This window comes from Parus major, chromosome Z (genome assembly GCF_001522545.3).
Source record: "Parus major isolate Abel chromosome Z, Parus_major1.1, whole genome shotgun sequence".
Taxonomy (NCBI): Eukaryota; Metazoa; Chordata; class Aves; order Passeriformes; family Paridae; genus Parus; species Parus major.
The window spans coordinates 64,610,341-64,631,432 of NC_031799.1; the positions used below are offsets into that span (position 1 = coordinate 64,610,341).

General features: G+C 38.2%; 1 protein-coding gene across 2 annotated transcripts in view; it reads right to left on the minus strand.

The window, feature by feature from the left end:
* Positions 1–3,399: 3,399 nt before the first annotated feature.
* MACIR (macrophage immunometabolism regulator) overlaps positions 3,400–21,092 on the minus strand; it is a 45,315-nt gene continuing 27,622 nt past the window's right edge. Inside the window, exon 5 of one of the 2 annotated variants that reach the window (XM_033520396.1) lies at positions 3,400–9,742. In XM_033520396.1, the coding sequence (XP_033376287.1) occupies positions 9,711–9,742 (32 nt within the window). In that variant the 3' untranslated portion in view covers positions 3,400–9,710. Of the gene's footprint in view, positions 9,743–15,563; positions 16,901–21,092 lie in introns of those variants that run through there. The other variant, XM_015653030.2, reaches the window with a different exon arrangement.

Genomic DNA, 21,092 nt, shown 5'->3' on the forward strand with positions numbered 1-21,092 from the left:
TGGGCATTGGGGTTAATCCCCGAGGTCTTAAGAGCTGTGAGGTGTGGCAGACAGACATCACTCACATTCCCAGTTTTGGTCATCTTAAGTATGTACATATGAGCATTGAAACATACTCAGGTGCAGTGTATGCCTCTGCTCGTGCAGGAGAAAAATATGTACATGCCAAACAACACTTAGTACAGGCCTTTTCCGTATTGGGAATCCCTAAAGAAATTAAAACAGATAATGGCCTAGCATATAAATCCAAGGAGTTCCTGGAATTTTTCCAGCAGTGGGGAGTGGGACATAAAACTGGCATCCCCCCACTCCTCCACAGGTCAGGCTGTAATCGAGCGTACACACCAGATGCTCAAACAAGTCCTAGCCAGGCAAGGTAGCGAGGCAGTGTGGATGTCTCCACAACAGAAACTCTGTAAAGCTCTGTTTACCATTAACTTCTTAAACTGCTCATTTGAAAACATGAATCCTCCTGTGACTTGGCACTTTAACAGTGGTGATCAGTTTAAATTGTCACAGCATCCATCGGTTTTAATCAGGGACCCTGAAACTTGGCATACCAAGGGTCCCTATGAACTTGTCACCTGGGGGCGTGGCTACACGTGTCTATCCACCCCTACAGGCCCCCGATGGATTCCTCCAAAATGGGTAAAACCCTTTGTTCCAAAGAATCCAGCACCAGCAAGAAGAGAAGAGAAGCAAGTGGCTGTTGCTTCCAAGAGAAGACTCCGCTGAAGAGAGCAAGACGAAACCTCTCTAGCCTCTGACCTGCATACTTTGGCTGTGAATATGTTTTAAAAAAAATTGTTTATTTTTTTTGAAATAACCTACCTCTTACTCAAATCCATGTTTCTCATTTTTGTATAACAGAAAAGGGTGAGGTGTGGTAGTGCATCTAAAAATCTTGGTACCTCCCAAGGGTAAAACTCACCTCTGGTTTGTGTAATGTTAGTTCCTACCTGAGAACNAAATGGGTAAAACCCTTTGTTCCAAAGAATCCAGCACCAGCAAGAAGAGAAGAGAAGCAAGTGGCTGTTGCTTCCAAGAGAAGACTCCGCTGAAGAGAGCAAGACGAAACCTCTCTAGCCTCTGACCTGCATACTTTGGCTGTGAATATGTTTTAAAAAAAATTGTTTATTTTTTTTGAAATAACCTACCTCTTACTCAAATCCATGTTTCTCATTTTTGTATAACAGAAAAGGGTGAGGTGTGGTAGTGCATCTAAAAATCTTGGTACCTCCCAAGGGTAAAACTCACCTCTGGTTTGTGTAATGTTAGTTCCTACCTGAGAACTTTCTCTCCCTTCCCCCTTCCAATTGGCTGTGACCTCCCTGCATCCCCTGATCACCCCTGCCCCCAGGTATAAGAGAGAAGACCCAGAGCATTTCGCTCTCTCTCTTGTCCCGGATGGACGACAGACAATAAACCCGGGATTATTCCAGCAAGTTTGAGCCTCCTGTGTCTAGATACTTTGAGTCTGTGCTGTATGCACTCCAGGACCCCCTCCGCCGCCTGTGCCCTGAGACGAGCAGGCTCTCACCACGGGGGGTGGGACAGAGGGGTCCCATCGGGGAGGAGGATTACAACAGTAAATGTAAGAAATAGGACAGGACTGATGCTTTGAGCTGATTGCAAGTGCAGATTTGAAGGAGTTCCACCAACAGCATGGCAGTGTAAGCAAGAAAATCCCACAGGATATATTCAATGCTTTAAAAAGAGTTAGAACAGTCATGTCTCTGCATCAAAACCAGGAAGATGCATCAAGGAAGATGAATCAAGGATTCTCAACAAGTGCACGGAGTGGGACCCTCTTGTCCTCACAGACACACAGATAAATGTGCAGTTGTTTACTCCTTAACAAACTGACAGAAGAGGTAGCTCATGCAGATCCCTTACTGAGAGCTCTAAGTCCTGATTTGCTGAGATAACAATTCATTGCTAGAATCAATGAGAAGAAAAGTCTACTCTTGAAGACTTTTAAAAGCATGCTCTGGCATTCAGATAATAGCAGTGTACAGATGAATAGTAGTTGTATATCCTTTTTTACAGGGTGCTATGTAGCTTCCATAGGCAAGTTACTATGACATCAGGTTTGGAGATGAAACTTCAATACTTGTTATCAGCTACGGAGATCTGTCAGGATCACAGTTCCAGCTTCAGAGACTTCAGATCAGAAGCAAAGAATAAAAAATATAATTTAAAAAGTAATGTTTCCATGTCATTGGCCTTTCTCCTAATTTTTTGGGTTTTAGTTGGTAGAATGAAACAGATATTGTATTGTTTTTTACATAACAGTGCTAGTTTCAGGTCCCCATAGCAATGACATAAAATATTTTTCTATTTTTATCTGCCATAATCTTGAGCTGTGGAATTTTTTCAAATATAAATATAAATATAAATATAAATATAAATATAAATATAAATATAAATATAAATATAAATATAAATATAAATATAAATATAAATATAAATATAAATATAAATATAAATATAAATATAAATATAAATATAAATATAAATGACGTATATTATATTTTATATATCATGTGTATGATATTATTATGTGTATTGAACTAGTAACCACAAAATGCAAGTTCTTTCCTATCAGTATATTAGCTTGGAACTTACTACTCAGAGCTGCCTCCTAAGAGTTAAACTGACTGTGATGCATTAAGAATAGCCAAGTATCAGCTCTGAGGAAGCAGCGATTCCTCAACTCTAGTGGTAAAAATAAATACGCAAAAACTGTTAAATGTGCAAACAAGCCTGTGGGTCCACACTGCACAGCATGCTGCCATGCTGACCTCCAGGCTGCTCCAGACAAGCTGGTTCAGATCCCCAGAAGAGCGTGGCTGGGTGTGTGCAGTGCTGTGGTTGGGCTATAAGGTGACAAGCACATTCAGGTATGTGTCAATTGTGGTGTGTTGCACATGCAGGTTTTGCACCAAATTATCAGAGGCTTAACAGTCTGGGACATCTAAGCCCCTGTTGATATTAAATGAAAGTTTGCAAACTTCCCCGTGCAGTGCATTCATTATAGACATCATGTATGCAAAATATACTTCCTGTTAACAGAAAGAATGGTGGTTTCCTTTAAAAGTTTGAGTTGCTGCATCTAGAAATGAAAAAGAAGAAATAAATAAAGAAAAACTCTTCCAGAAGAAAAATTGAACACAGCACAGTTAGTAAACCTGCTGCTGGAGAACTGCAATGCCAACAGAGAGTAAAATGAAAACTTGTTGGCAAAAACAATTTCTTCAGCAGTCAACGTACACTAAGGTATGTGAGAAAAAAATAAGCAGAAGAGTTGCTTGAGCTATAGATATTAATGCAGTATATGCATTACTGTCCCATTGTTTGGATCCTCAGGAGGAAGAAGAGATGAAGAGAAACACAAAGTATAAACAAAGTTAGAATTTATTTCTGGATTACAAGTTATCTTGTTACTCTGACAACATTCTAGAGCATCTAAAGACAGAGAGAAAACAGGTGAAATGAGCACATTATTTAAAATCTTGGAAGGACTGATAAAGACATAGTCTGATGTATCTGTAGCCCAATTTATTTATCACATAAGCTGTTTTGCTCAAGCTTGCACCAAGGTTAAATAAAATATTTGTAGTCAACATTACATATGCACATCTACACAGACACCCTGTGATTGTACTGATTGTCACTGCCCATATTTTAACCTTACCCAGATCAGCCTAGACCCTGTGGGACTGAGCTGCTGTTTACTGTCTAGAAGCTCAGACATGTTTTCTCTGGACATAACTGCCTAGAAAGAGCTTTTTGACCAAGTGGAAACTCTCTACCAAGAAACCCTTAAGGGAACAGCTTAAAGATCTCCATACTGCTGAGGATAAAAATTTATAATACAAAGCCAGGCCTCTCCTAATTAAATGCATGATTTTTTTTTTTGTTTAAAGTTTTTCTCGCCTCAGTTGTTTAGAGTGCCAAACTGGCATTCATACAAAAGCATTGAACCCTAGAAATTTTGGTTCAGAGAGGGGCAACTGGGTAGACAGAAGTGCTTAAGGGACATTTTTCTTCTATTGTCCCTATGCAGCTTCAGTCTAGTTGCTGTATCAGTGGACGAACAAAGACTCAGCATAAATATCTAAACATATCCACAGTGTGCATCTTCTCGACCTTAAAATCTGTAAGTGGCACTGCGATGAAAAAGAAACCTCTTGCATAGTAGGAGGAAAAATAAGGGGATGCACAGGGGTTTGTCATTGAAGGAGTATTCAGTGGTGATAAATGATGCACTGCAACTAATCAAGATCACATGAAGAGAAGTTTGAAAGCATTTCACATAAGAAATGACCTGTTGGAGGTACTACTGCATTTTCATATATGCCTCCGCTCACCTCAACAAAGTATAAAAGGTGTCCTAAAACATTAAAGGGACTCTCAAACAGGCTAACAAGAGGAGCAACTTCTTTCTCAAATTGATTTATTGATGTTATTCATAACCAACAGAATTTTGATAATATAATAGTTTATTTAACATTTTAATGCTTGCAAAATTCTCTCACACTAAGGAAGTGTAGAGTGGGAAAACACAGTGTGACTTGACTAATTAGCTGTGAAACAATCTCATGCCTCCAGGGTTTTTTTCCTCAAATTCACTATTCACAATATGGTCATACTTTTTCTGACCCCATGATATTCACTAAAACTGCACTTTTTTCTGCATTACCCTCTGGGTTAGGTTTTTGTTGCTGTTGTTTTAACTGTGCAAAGAGACACACTACTTCTGCTGATTCTTTCCCCTCCACATAAACATTGTTCCTATTACTTTTTCTCCTGTAACGGAGAACTAGAAAGCAATAAGTACTAAATCACACTGTAAAATCATTTATTCCTAAACAAATAAAGCACCTCTATGGAATTTTTTTTGCAGAAATTCTAACCAGCAGCCTCTAACATTCTTCTCTTAAGCTTCAGGAAAAGGATTCACGTCAGAGATGAAAAAGCCTCCGAGTCAGTTATGGTACCTAAACAATGTATGATAGAGAGCAAGCAGAGAAAATTATGTGTTACTAATGTAAATGCAGACTGCACGACAGAAACAAATAACCTCATGCAGCCAAAGCAGCTAAACTCAGCTACACACTAAAATTCCTGGTGGTATAAACAAAGTGAACAGTTCTAGAGAACCAGTCACAAAAGGATTGCACACTGTCTGAACACATACTGTGTACATAAAACCTCACATTCAGCTCTGAGAGGGAAACTGCAACACAGGCTTTATAATCATTAAAGCAAACAACAGTCTGTCAGCTTCAAAGAGCACAAAGGATTTGCTAAGGGCTATGCAAAGAAGCTAAGGTATCTTTCAGATGTGTTAAGATGTCTTTCAGAAAATCAGCTTCAAGTTTCAAGTCTCTGAAAGACAGCATCTCCACCACTTTTGCCTTCAGTGCCTCAGTAAGGGAACAAAAAACTGCTCTGGCCATGTGAGCAGTAAGTGCAAGCAAGAAAGTGTGATGGAGAAGCAATCATTCGTGTATCAACTTCATTATAGCCAGGCTTAAACCAGTACATTTCTCCCTGATCTCATTTTAGTCAAACAGCCACTTGAAAGGAGTGCTGCAAATACATGTTCTGTAGGGGCTTTGCTGTCCAGCTGATGAAACTGTCAGAGCTAAGAGTGTGAAATAAGAACTGGAGTTTTAACAGCTTTGCATCTTTGGTGGACTAAGAGTAGAAAAGGCACTGTGACACTGCTACAGCCTTCAGTAATGCACAACAGATTCACAAACCCAGATTAATGTCTTTTCTGTGCCTCCTGTTGCCCCTGCACATTGGATCAAATAGAAAAGGGAAAGGAAGAAAACCCAAACAAACTGAGAACAGAGACTACAGGCAGAGCAAATAAACCAGAATAGTTCCTTGAAGAAAATTAATTTTAAGGGTTTCAGTGATGATTAGGATTTGACAGATACAAGCAGCTATCCAGGCCAAAGGGACTGCAAAAGAAAAAGCCCTGGCCAGAGACTGTAGAGAGACAGAGGACATAAAAAGGAAGGAGCATGATGAGTAGAAACAGACCAGGGAAGAGAAGGAAAACAGTAGTAGATGAGGAAATTTTGGAGTACAGCTACACAGTGAAGTATGATGCCAGTGAAGACACACAAGAAAGTGGTATGTAGGCTAGACTACAGTGTTTAAAGTCTCTCAGCAAATCTGCTACAGCATGCAGACTGAGGGAGTGAGACTGGCAGAAATGCAAAGCCAACAAATAACATTTTAACTCATTATAACTGTACACACAGCACAGACATCTTTAGAAGTTTCAGCAGTGATGGGGGAGAGAAACATTGCGTTTTGACAGATTCGCTTTGCTTGAGGCAAACTGTTTTCTAATAGTGGGTACCACAAAAACCTGAAAAACTAGTAACCTAGAAAGTCTCTTCAAACCTTTCTCTGTACACCAGGTCTGGAAAAACAATCATTAAAACTGTAACCTATTTAACCTTAATAGGTTAGCTTACTTAGTGCCTCAGCCAACAAATATTTGAATTCTTCTTTCATCTTCCATATGACCTTGGAGTGTCATTGTCAATACATGAAGATGACAGCAGGTTATGTGTTACAGAACAAACCATTTGTTGCAGAAAGCTGTTGTCAACAAGCCTGGTAAAGGCATCTGACCTGCTCTGCAGAGAAGCATTATTCCCAGTCATTTGTATCCTTAAATCATGTATGCATACATTCAATATTTACCTCAGCAATCATCAACAAAACTTAACTCTAATATCTCAGATCTACATATTATCTGTAGTGTTACCTCAATGCTCTGAGGTCTCTCACAAACCAAAGAGCTGGTATGGTGGTTCTTTTGGTGTCTGTCTCTCCCTTTGAGGGTTAAACACAAGGTTAACCCCTCTAAAGAAGTAAACAGAAAGAGGAGTGAAAAGGGTTTCTACATCAGTCATGTGATGAGAAAGCTTTTCAAATTTTATACCAAATACATTTCACCAAAGAGCCAATGGAGTTTTTTTATATTCAGCTATTTATATACCTTAACAGGTATTTGTGTAGATAGATACCTTCCCTTAAAAGTGACAGAAAACAGTAGAGCTGAGCTTCACTTTGAAGAAAAAAACAAGTTAGTGAACTTCAAGAAAGCCATGCTATGCACTCTGATGATAGGCAACATGTTACTTTCCATCTTGCAAACAGAAAAACTAGACTGGATATCAGGGAACATTCTTAGTTAGCCTTCACTTTGTTGGTGTCCTGCAGGACAAATAGCAGTCACAAGAAGGTGAAAGTGAAACTAGGCCATAAGCACCTGTCCTTTGTGTGCAGTTCCAAATGCACAGAGCATTCCCCAGCTTCTGAATGTTTCTTGAGACTCATGATCCATGCATCTGAGCTCATACAATAGGGCTAGGATGTTCCTGTACACTTTCCCAAGGAAAGTTTGAGTGCAGACTTCACTTACCATTCTGGCAACCACATAAGTAATTACTGGAAATGTGGAAAAAAATCCTCTGTAATCATATCCCAAACATGGAAGGCAGGGATCCTTTTCCACAATGTATTGAAACCAGGCCTCTGTTACATGTCCTTTTCAAATGTCAGCCTCTCTGCAAATGTATTGAGTTCTGCCTAGCTTAGCTGGTGTCTCACCTTAGATTTGGGTTTGTAGCCATTTGTATAGATATAAGACACTGGAGGTTTTCCCCTGTCTATATACTGTGGTAGCAAATCCAAAATTTCCTTTCCACTGAAGCACAGGGTAGCATAACCTAGTTCAATGCACTATATCTTGTATATACATGACCCAGAAATATAGAATAGATTTGTTTGGTCCTTAAATCAGACACAATATATACTTAAACTGACATAATTTTAATACATTCTGATTAAAAGTTTCAGACAGTATTTTCTTTACAACTTTGCTTTACTAGCAATATACACATAATTTAAATAAGTTTATCTTAATTTATTTTTTTTTAATGCGTGAGGCAAGCAGCATGTATGAAAACAAAATTGAAACAGGGAAACACTGAACACTTCCTGTTTCAAAAAAGATTTTCATTTTAACATATTCCCTTATCACACCAGAACATATTTGTGCAACAGCATCATCAGTGATAACAGCAGAGGTTTGGAAGAAGCAGTGTTTGTTTATTAAAATCTCTTGCAGAATCATAGGAGGCCAATACCTAATACCAGATTGTTTGCTTTTGGAATATACTAAGCTGATGACCAGTACTTTTCTCATATTCATGTTCTTGCCAAATAAGACTATTTTAAAGATATCTGTGGCAAAAACTTAGTCAGGTTTACAGGAGTGCTGAATATCCATCCCAGGAGGAATCAACAGGACTGCAGGCATTTGACCTCTCTAACAAGCAGGCCTATAAACCTCAGTAATTTTCTCATAGTACTACTTTAAGAAGTTAAAATAGGTCACAATTTCTACCTACATTTTAAGTGATCTTATATTATTGTATGTTAATTTCTATTTTGGCATAGTATTTAATTTTCCAAGAAGCTGAATTTGCTGCAGTTAATATAAGAATATAAATGCATAGAGTATGTATATATATATTTTTAATATATATACAAAATCATGAAAAAGGACCATAAACATTAGCAACCCTGCTGGTATATAAATATGCCTCATGCAAAGCTCATTTATCATATACTTAAAGCTTTGTTTATTCTCAAGAAATATAGGAAACTGAAATAAATTAAACACAGATCCTGATCAAAGCTAAACAACAGTATTCAGAATACAGTGCTTACTCCTGTAGGTATGACTTCTGAATAGTGACTTGAGATATGCTACTGTTAGTCAGTATAGCCTGTTTGTCGGACCTCTCGTAATTGTAAAATGCTGCTCAGTGTGGAGAAACAGCAGTAAAAGTGTAATGAACAAATATATTAATGCCTGAAGGATCAGAGATACTAAACTGCAATATGAATGAATCATTGCAGTGGATGGGTATTGGCTACTTGTGCAGACAATAATGGAACAGCATTGAAAGCAAGCCTCTGAAGGAGGAACAAGATGTTCAATCCATAGCTCAATATTTCTTCTATTTTTGAACAAAAGAGAAAATATTTCAGTTATGAAGACTGTAAATACATACCCTGTAGCCCTGACATTTACTTACCATTCAGGTACTATGAGAGTTATGCAGGTTTTATAAAGCCTTCCATTCCTCTCTGCAGAAATTTTATTTCATCCTTCATTATCTGTTTATCCTTATGAGTGAAGGAGACATACAAGACTATATGTTTGCATGAAATTTATCTTATTTATTGCTTGAATAGCTGTAGGCAGAGTCAATTAGCACAAGCTGAATAGATAGGAATTAAATCCAGGGGTGAAGGGATTACGTTCTGAGGAAATCAATACTTCATATGGATGTATCCTTGGGCTTTGTACCTATTATATTTGGAATGCATATAAAATAGATCCTTCATAATGTATTCATATTTAATTCTCAAATACTTCATAAAAACATTCTACTTGGGGGTCTGGACAGGTTGTAATTATCCTTCCCAGGCAGACTTCTGTCATGCATTACACCCAGAAAGAGAGTGATTTTTGCCAAATCCTTCTCCTCTGCTATTTCTTCTGAGATCCAAATGATGTCAGTTGGAAGCAATAAAAAGATGATACAAATATCTGTGGGCTCCACACTCTTCAAGTCTCATATAGATTTATGCTAGTCATTTCAACTGTTTTTAAAAGGTTTTAAGGACATACCTGTATCAACAGGAAAAGAAAAATCATATTAGTCCAAAGGAAACATATTTTTTTGACTATTTTTGCTTTTCATTACATTTTATCCATTTTTAATGTATATAACAGAAAGAACATAGGAAAGAGTAATCTGAACACAGAAAGGTATATGTCCACAGATCAATTTATTAACAGATTAATGAAAAAAATCCTAGTGTATAGGAATTTTTGCAGCTGACCTGCAGAAACATTTTTCAACCAAACTTCTAAAGTCCAAAGTTTGTGAATTTAACTTTAAAAGAATATCAAAAATTCATTGGCATTTCAGTTGTTTTGATTCAAAAGTGAAATTGAAAAAAAGGCCTTAGATTTCGATTTTTCATTTTAAGAGTTCGGTATTTAATTTATAAAATATTTAAATGCTATTAAAACCTTTAAGCAAAATTATCCAAAGTTAATATTTAATTCAAGCAATATTTTATCTTTGTCTGGGTTGTGAAAGGTAAATAAAGATAAGCCCTGTAAATGGATGCTACAGGAAGTGATATATATCCAGAGTACACAATACAATGAATCTCACACTCAGTTTTCTCTTCAAAATATGAGAATATGCCCTAAAGATTATATTTCAACTCTTCATCTCATTAGCTGCTCCACTGGACTTTGATTAAATCAGATAGGACAACCTCTGTTCTTAGAATCCTAATGGAAGAAGACAATTCTCTATCTAAACATTTACAGGCATTAAGGAAATAAAAAACTATTAAAAAGCTTTATGTTGACTTAATGCCTTACCCCAAATCATAGTAAATGTTAAAAGATTTTTTGATACAAACACATAAAATTTCTGAAGATACTATTTTAAGCAGTTCCTGACTTCCCATCTAGAGCCACTGCATGTCTGAACCTAGCTATTTAGATGGCATTCATTGTTATTTACCTTGCTATGGTTCTGCCTGCAGCCCACACCCACATGTCACATTGATGCAAACCAGGGACCTATGTGCTTTGTGCCCATCTCAAACTCAGGTTCACCAAATATCTCCAGAAGGCTCTGTTTTTCCCTTTCTTTCCTTTCTCATTTTTCTATAATTTCTATAGTTTCTATAAACACTTCCTTCTGTTTTTTAAAAATCTTCCGCTGTTCCCAAATGGCAAGCCCCCTGCTGGGGCTCAAAGCTGGGACTCCACTTGGTTCTCACTCACATGCCATGAACTCTGGATGCTTCTTCCTGTTAGGCATTATCCACTTCTGCCCTCCTGCCCTTCCTAACAGTCCTTTATGTTGTTCACACATATGTTCCAGATGTGCTTGCATTATAGAACTGGTTCTATCCTAGAAGTGCCATTTCCTCCTTCACCTCCCTCCTCACTGTTGCCATTGTTCTGGCTTCTGCCCAAGGACTCCCTGGTCCCAGGAAAACAAACTACCTTTCCTCTGGCAGCGTGAGGAAAAAGACACAACTTCGGGGGTTCAAATAAACTAGGGTGTTTATTAAGGGAAAAGAACAAAGGGAAGGAAGGGATAATGGGTGAGGGAGAAAAAAAGAAAAGAAATGAAAAAAAGTCCCGGGTCTGAGGATTGAGGAATCCTCTGGCCGAACCGGCGTTTTTGGGCCCAAAGCAAGAACTCAGCAGCAGTGCAGTGAATGCAGCTAATCTGCACTCAAATTTATATAAGAAGTCTCTAAAAGAGATGTAGACCGAAGTCTGCAGTGTCGGGTCCTCAGCTGCAGCTAATCCACAGTTAAAGGGCAGTTCTTCAAACTTCACAGGTCCTTTTATAATCTCTGTCCCCTCAGCTTGTTGCTGGCAGTCCCATCCCTATAGTTGTTGTTGATTGGTGCTGGTAACATCTTCTCCTCTAACAGTTTGCTGTCCTTGGGGTTACTGAGGTTTTGGAGGGAAAGTTCCTCATTAGTATGCACCGTTGCCGTGATGTCAAGTTACAAGTCTTCTGGGGCAGGTTAAAAATTCTTTTTAAGATGCTGCTGGTGAGGGGATTTGCTTTGAAAACCTCAAAAGTAACAAACTTAAAAGGGATTATTAAACTTACAAACAATGCATCAATAGCAAAAAACAAATGAGTAAGGGACTACAAAAATAGGGATAATGCTTATGATAATTAAACATTCAACTGGAACAAACAAAAAACACAACTAGTACAATTCTACAATGAACAACTTCTAAACAACAACGACAAAAAATTCCACATGCAAAAGCCAGTCTAGGGTTTTATAGATGACAGGCAGATTTCCTGCTTCCTATTTTACACTTCATTTTCCTATCCAGATGACATGAAAACCTGTGGTGGTGCCAGTTTTCCAGCACATCATCAACACTTCCCTGCCCCACAGAGAACTGAACCAGAGCACACAGACTGATGGGGCAGACTGCAACACCCATTCTGTTTTCTGATTCCTGCCAAAATCTGAAGGCTCATCCAGTCTCCTGCCATGTGGCACACTCACAAACAGCCAGAAGACATGACTGACTGTGCTGCAGGTCCTCAGCCTTTGACCACAAAGCGGAATGTGGCAGCTGATATTTTACACATTAGCAGATAGTAGAGGGACTAATTCAAAGATCTTTGTTGAATAATAATAAGGTGTTTCCTTTTCATGACAAAGGCCTGCAGCAAACCAGTTTTTCAATATGAACTTCTTCCTAGTTATAAGGAACAACTACATCCTGATCAAAAAAACCCTTACTTTTCAGACTTAATCCTAAAGTATTTATTATTCTGGAAAGATGCAATTATTAGTTAATTAGCAGGAAGTGCAAGTTACAGTTATACAGGGAAGTCTAGCTTTGGAGACATAACTAACCTAAATATAGTGGTGATATTTAGGCTGGAATAAAGGCTAAATTGAAGCAGCCATATTAGCAGTGGTCTTGCAGATGACTGGTTGTGAAAGAAGTTTGAATATGCCATTTTATGCAATGTACCCATAAAAGCACTATAACACCATAAGCAGATAATTACACAACAGTCAAATAATAATTTGTCAGAGAAATAATCTAAAAAGTGAGTGTGATATTGGAGAGCATCAAGTATTATAAGATGAAATAATTCCTTTTGTCAATTTTTATTTTAACTCAATTCTTACCATACAAGGATTTTAATTCTGTTTGTGGTTATAAATTCTCCTTGTCTAAAAAAAGAAATAAAAAGAGAGATGCTACAACTGAGATGAGAAGCCATATTTGCTTTTTTTTAAAAAAAGTCACGTTTCTCATACACAGGCCAAAATAATTTAGATATGGAAACAGCTTCTCTTCACATCTTATCAATCAAAATAGAATTTATCTTACTTGAATGTTTCTTGAATGCTCCTGCTTTCTAGACTGAACAGGTGACAGAGAAGGTTGAGCATTCAGCTGTGATAGTGAAATGTCACAATAGTTGATGTCCTACTGCCCAGCCTGGCCATGGCATTTGGTTCTCCATCTATCCCTCCATTGTTTTAAGAAAAGGAAAACATTTGTATCAGGTACTGTTAAGCCTTCACTACACCAAATTCAGTTCCCAGGAAAAACATTTCAGCTTATGTCTAACAACCCCTTTACATTTCATTGCTCCCAAGTTATGACTTAAATTTCCCTGTATTTTAGATATTCTAAAGCAATGTGATTTTAAACTGCCACAACTGAAGCAACATGTAAAGAAAAGAGAGAAATAACTGCTTTCTGTAATGAGATTCCTGCTATGGTAACACAGGCAGAAGCCACTGCCATAACAAACAACCAACTTCATCTGCCTTGGGCTGGATTTCAAAGCAGCTACAAATGCTAAGGGCATGGAGCTGTGCACACTCAGAAACCATGCACCTGACCTGACACCAGCATGGTTTCATGCTCTGCAACACCTCTAGAGGGTGTGTTTAGAGCCTGAAAATGAAGATAGAAAGCATGAGACTGGAATGTTTGAACTCATTTCCTGACAGGGCCCGAAAAGTGCTACTGTAAAAATATATTTAAGCTTCTGGTTTCAAACATAGTCAAGAAAATCCCCAAACAATGACAGAAATGCTGATATTTACTGCCCTTGTTTATTCCAGTTTAAAAAATGCTGCTTAGAAATCTCGCTATTAATAAGCTGTACATGTGAAAACACAGGCCAGACACGGAAAACTCGTATTTGGTTATTAAAAATTAAGGGGTATCATTAATATGTATCACTGCATCACTTTGCTTCTTTCCAGTTATTTCAGTTTTCTCCTCTTATTAATCAATCCACAACACTTAGGATATGCTTCATGCTACCACACAGTGCATATTAAATAATTAAGCTACCTTACAGACCCACTGCCAGTTAGCATCCTTTTAAAATAGTGGTGTATATTTTCATGAGGCAAATGACAATCTGTATCAGTTTATTTAATTCTATTCAAGCAATGAAAGAAAACAATTATACACATTGCTATTATATTGGTTTTAGCTGGCCTTGTAATCTCTTGTTTTTAAAGTCACAGGCTCTTGTGCCACTCCACTACATGGTGTTCTTTAATATTTGCCCCAACTTGGTCCCAGGTATTTATTATACAGTACTGGTTTTTATTACCACTTGGAAGCCATAAAAAAGGAATATGAATTTTCAGTCGTTCTCAAACTAAGCTAAACATATCTTGGCCTTGAATCTTCCTTCACAAAATAATAGTTCAACAATTCAACACTTGGAATTTTATTCTGCCATTTGGATATTGCTTTTTAGAGCAAAATTTCAGATACCAAAACCCTTTTTATTGAAGTATAGATGTGGAATGGTATACTTTACCGAACTTAGCCCCTCCTCACTGTTTTCTTAAAGTCCACTATTAAAAATTTCTACTACTGCAAAACTAGCAAGGATTTACTTTAAAAAATAAAGCTCACTTTCTACAGGAAAGGACAGTTCTTATAAACTCCTCTAAATCCTAGCATTAAACCAGTAAAAGTTTCAAAGTCCTTTTCCCTATGCTCCTTGATTGGCATAATTTATTTCAAGCTAATTTCACAATTGCATACCTCCTGTCTGTAGTTACTTGGCATTTCATCTTCAGTAAATAATCTATTTTAGGCTTCAAGAATTAAAAATAATCTTTCCATATTAGTACTAATAATTTAAAGATAGAATGCCATCAAGGTGGAAGATGAAATGCACCTGGAAAAACCTAGAACCAGCTTGAGCTGAGAACAAATCATATGATCTATGACCTAATTATGGCCTTCCACTACCTGAAGGGAGCCCACAAGAAATATGGAAAGGGACTATTTATAGCAGCATGTAGTGACAGAACCAAGGGAAATGGCTTCAAAATGAGAATACAAGTTATATTAGGAAAATAATTCTTTACTCTGAGGGTGGTGAGGCCCTGGCACACGGTGCCCAGAGAAGCTGGGGATGTTGCATCCCTGGAAGTGTTCAAGGCCAGGCTGGATGGGGCTCTGAGCAGCCTGGTGTAATGAAAGATGTCCCTGCCCGTGGCAGGGGATTGGAACCAGATGATCTTTAAGCTCTCTTCTAGCACATATGATTCCATGGTTCTATGTTTCTATGATTCTAAAGACTATTACTATCATCTCTAAGAGTCATAATATCTAGAAGCCTGCAATGAAAGAGTTGTACAAAGGTGTTCAAAGAGATAAATTATTACCAATTTTTTTTTTATTTTTATTTTTTTATTATAACCAAAACAGAAGTTATAACTTAAGCGAAAAAGAAAAGAATGTAAAGGAGCAACAAAGAGAGGGACTGTGCTGGCAGGTGACAAGAGAAGTGAATTGATTCTGCCCAGTTTTGCATGGACTAGATTGGCAGTAAATACTTATTATGTGTGTAACAAGAACTCACCCTCCTGATAAATTTTAAAACTTTAATATAAACAAAAAGATAATAGGAGACAATGATAATAAAGCAAAGGGTTAAAGCAGCCAGGTGCTTGGCCCTCTGCCAAGGGCACATCTGGTGCTTTGGAAACACCCTTTATATATCATTCCTGCCACATGGATTCATGCATATTCAAACTTTACCAGGAACTGTTCTGCGTGGCCACTCCTTGGGTCTGCCTTTTTAGAGCATGCACATTTGGTTTTAATGTCTCTTTTATCATCTTTTTATTTGGGCTGGGGTTCTTTCTTCTACAGGCAGTCAGCGTTGATTGCAGTCTGGGCCCCATCATCTGTTCACTGGAGGTTATCTTGCTTTGCTCAGGAAGGACCTAACCCTACCATCTGAAATTCTTCTTGACCTATGCCTAAATTTTAGCAGAAGAAAAAGAGGTAGCAAAAGCTATGTAACATTATACATATAACATTCATCTTAATACTTGCGAAAAGCCAATATCACAATATGTTTTTATACTGTGTGATCTTTCTCACACCCAGAGCAATAACCTAGCTGTATTAAGTGTAAGCAGCTGTCTTAGGAGAACATGTTATTTCAAACCCTGAGCTACAACAGTGCAATTAGGCTGTCCCCACACTTGCAGTAGATACTGTAGCAATCTGTCTGTTAGCATTTAGGAGCACACAATCATGGAATGATTATATGAAGGTGCTTTATGAAAAGCTCTGGGTGTTAGGGGTACACATACCCAAATCTGACCCAACCTGGTTTTGAGTTGAACATGTTTTTATACTCTATTGTTATATAACTTATATATTAATTATTAAACTTATATTGTTCTATTGTATGCATTGATTTTACCCAAGCATGGATTTCTTGTGATCTCCTAAACCCCTAACATAGTTTCTCATAATTCTTTAAACAATAATTATATCTAATCACATCCAACAATTATATCATTTATCATATGCTGACTACACAGGTGCAGTTTCACAAGATCTTAGCAAGCACAAGGCCTATCATTTCCCAGGACCTACTTTTAACACTTTTCCCAGGGTTTGCCAAGCCTAACTTTCTTTCTAACGCCCCAAATTTTCTATGATTTTAAAATCTTTACTATCATTCCCCCCTTTGAAAGCATTTTCACTTCACTATAAATGCAAATGTTTCTACTTGATACAGTCCTTTGTTTCTGAGTTTATACTTGCTGTTCTTCAAATCCATGATTGATGTAAACATCCTGGATGCTGTCACAAACTGGAGAACCAGAAGATGGTGGGCATGGATCTTGTGTCAGTGCTTTTATTATTTGCTGGTTCCAGGACATTTTCTTCTGTATTTCTCCCTTTAAGATGCTGTAAAGTAACCAAATTGCTAAGAATACAATTAGTAAGATTATACACTCTCCATGATAGATTTAATCCATGAACTCACATTCCACCCTAACCCTTTGAAGATTCTGCCTAACCAATTTATAGTCAAATCCTTTTGCTCTTCCTGTGTTCCATGCTCTATTTGTTGCAACTGATTGATGTCATATTCTCCATCTGCAGTTACACTTGGGATGTGGACACAGCAATGATCAGTGGGTCCCTTTAAAAACCCACACACTCCATGCTCTTTCAGGAGTAGCAAATCTAAGGCCAATCGATTTGTGAAGTCATTTTTGTGCTGGCTTGTAATTGTACGTTTAGTTCTTTAAATCCTTCCTGGGTGACTCTTGCTAGTCTATCTACCTGACCTGTACATTTGTACAATATTTCTCTATTCTGATCGTTTACTATAGGACCACACAAAGATTCTAGGGCCCACCCAAATTTCACTTCACTTGAGGGTTCTTGCCAAGTGTCATCCTGATTCTATTCTTTTCCTAATCCATCCTAGCTGTGCCTGTGTCTAGCCACTGAGTTGCTTTTCAAGGATATCTCAAATTTTGACATTATTGATTTTGCCATCGTTAGCATCCATACTACGAGTTTAATTTTTGCTTTTAGATGATATTTATTATGTTTAATTTGTAGAACTTTTTTCATTATCAAAGGGGTTAACACTATTTGTCTTTGTGCAGTTACATACCACTCTTCTGAATTTTTTTGTGCATTTAGCAAATGTCCCAATTTCTCATCTTCTACTGAATATTTTGGTTTTGAAGTCAAATTGAATTGAGATACATTAGTCTTTAAAGGTATCAATGCCATTGCAGTTTGCATTTTTCAAGCAGCTTGTCGAGCTGTCCAGTCTGCTTTTCGATTTCCCCTTGTAAATTTTGGAGCTTCCTGACTGGTGTGCTCTACAGTGCATGATTACTACTAGTTCCGGTTTTTGTACTGCTTTTATTAATTGCAGGACTGCATCTTGATGTTTAATGTGCGTGCCTTGAGAAGACAGTAGTCTTCTTTCTTTCTACTGTGGTCTGTGTATATGCACTACTCCAAAACCATACGTTTTGGACATATGGACAGTCAGTCCATATGTTTACCCTTTTCCCTTTACTCAGTTTTAGTGCTCTGGTTAAGACAACCAGTTCTGCCCTCTGGGCAGATGTATTTGGTGATAATGCTTTTGCCTCCACCATTGTATTGACTGTTGTTGCCACATATCCAGTGTATCTGATCCCGTTCTCCACAAAACTGCTTCCATCTGTGAATAGCTCCAACTCTGGTTGCTCTAGTGTGATGTCTTTCAGGTCTTCTCTTGCCAAATAGGTGTACTCTATTACTTCTACACAGTCATGCTCCAGTAGGCCTTCTTCAGCTGTTGTACCTAAAAATAATGCAGCCTTTTCCAGCTTCCCAAAAGTTGGGTCAGCACTCCCAGTGCTAGGTGTAGTCTTTCATGCACAGTCAGGTGAAAATCTTTGGATAAATCAGGTAATCCTAATGTCACAGCAGTTGTCAATGTCTCCTTCAGTTTGGGGAAGGCCTCTTTCTGTGGTTTGCCCGAGGTAAATGGCTGCATCTTCTGGGCCTCATAGAGGGGTTTTGCAATTAGTCCATTATCCATGATCTACAGGCAGCACCACTCTGTCATCCCAAGGAAGACTTGCAGCTCATGCAGGTTCTGGGGTTCTGGGATAGCACAAATAGCTTGAATACGATTAGTACCCAGCTAATGTTGCCCTTGTGAGATTTCATATCCCAGATTGTCACAGTTTGTCAGGCAATTTGTGCCTTTTCTTTAGGCAACTTATATCCTCCCATTCCCAGCTGATTTAAAATTTCAATTGTTACCTTTATGCAGGTTGTTTTTTCTTCTATAGCTATCAGTATATCATCAATATACTGTAACAACAGGCATTGTTCTCTCGGTACTTGCCCGTTCTCGGTCCAAATCTCCAGCTCCTTCACCAGCTGGCTTCCAAATAGGGTTGGACTGTTCTTGTATCCTTGTGGGAGCTGTGTCCAGGTGAGCTGGGTTTTCTTTCCATTTTCTGGACTTTCCCACAAAGGCAGTTTCCTACTTTCTTTGTCAAGGGGTATGCAGAGAAAGGCATCTTTTAAATCAATTACAGTAAACCATTTCTATTTCTCTTTTATGGATGTTAACAACGTGCAAGGATTATCTACCACTGGGTAAATATCTTTAGTTATTCTATTTATTGCTCTCAAATCCTGTACTAGTCTGTATTGGTCAACACAGAAATTTGGGCTCTAGTGTTAAATACAGAAGTAATAGGTGCATGTTTAGGACCCACTATTGCTGTAATCAGTATATCTCCAGTTTTGTTATTTCTAGTGAGCATTTTAAATACAACCAACCTCCGCCTCTCTGCTTACCCATGAGAGGCAGAGTTACCAGTTTCCCTGATTCTGAGGCTGTTTGGGCTCCACTCCCAGAAGCTGAGAAGGAGACTGCTTTGGCTTACAGCCCAGAGCCTGTGGAGGTGTGCTGGGTTATACTATGGGGCATTCGATACAATGACCTTGGGACAGTGCCAATTAGAAACTATTTTACTCAACCTTTTAAGTGATAAGACATCCATTACATTTCTGGGGATCCCCTTCTTTATCCCTAGTGACCACCAATACTGGTTAGGGATTTGTTTTCCAATTTGTTAACCAATACGGTTAGAGATTTGTTTTCCCTTTTCTGGGTTTTCATTAAGAGAACCAATGTATCTAACACCCTTTGCTTTCTCTGATTTTTCTTCTGGGATTTTTACAGGTCCACAATTTCTACTGTCATTAATTAGCTCTTTTGCAACTTTGCTCCATGTCCAAATTTTATGATTCCTAGCCGGAGAACACAATTGTGAACCTGTCAGCTGAAAGGCAGCAGTGAAGGAAGTAAACTCAGGATCAGTGGAACCAGGTCGATCAGTCAGGTTCCCAAGAAATCTATCTAGTCCATTCACAGGGGTTATAGCTGCTATGGGTTTGGTTTTTTGGAGGAGTATTGCTGTAGGTTTAAGTGATTCTGGAAGGCCTCGAATTAAGGAGTCATAATTTCAGGCTTCACAGATAACTGCATAAGCAATTCACAGCCAGCAGTTAATTTTCTGTCATTTGCAAACAGGCAGCTTTGTGAATACTTTCCAGTAGTTGGTTGGGGGTACCAACTATAGCACTGAAGTCCCCCCTTTCCAAGGGGTTAAGACCCTCTGCCCAATAAGCTGCGTGCTGAGTTAGGGACCATGGGTTATGTCTGTCTCCTGTTGTTAAGAAGACTCCATGTCCCCAGTGCCCACTGGCTTCCCGTTCTCTCAATCGAATTTGATCACCTCCAGTGAGAGACACTTGGAATATGTATCCTGTCTCTGACTCGTGAAGGAGACGCCCATGCTCCTTTTTTAGCTTAGCCAATTCAGTAGCAGTGTACAGGATTTCTTTAGTGGTTATATGTGGATCAAGATCTTCATCATTGATATAATTATATTCTATTTAAATAGAGGTTTCAAACTAGTACAGCAGTGTTCCCCACAATTTTATCCAAGTTAGCTCCTCTTGAGGGTAAATTTGATTAATGAGAGGGGTTTCCCTCCCTTCTGTTTCTTTTAGTGAGTCAGCATTTTTGAATTTTTATCATGGAGGGCTGCTCGCAACAGATTGATCTTACTCCTTTCTTCATCCAATTGTTTTTGCAAAATTTTAACTAGGTTTTGGAGGGAGTTTGTTATCGTTCTTTCCTCACTTCTTTGCTTAAAGTGAGTTTCTATAGCTGCTGTAAGACAAGCCCGCAAAACTGAGAAGAGTATAGTTTTATTTTTGCCCAGTTTAATTTTTTTTTCATGTTGTAAAGAACATACTCTATCAATCACATTTTCCAAATTAAACCAGTTATTAAGCACCCACTCTTCCCCTCTTGGAGAAGGTCTGGCATTGTGTTTTGCTAACAGAGCATAACATGCATTAAATGCAGCTTTAACTTCTGCACTGCTGTTTTCAGTCATTTTTACGAAGGGAAAACCACTACAGGGAGGTATAAACCTAAATTATACACACACACACAACTTTTTGCTTCCCTGTATGGGTAAAAAGAACAAATCTGCTTGGGAGGCACTCCTTCAGTTTAAAATTCTGTTTGTCTCTTCTCTGCACCAAGCAGTCA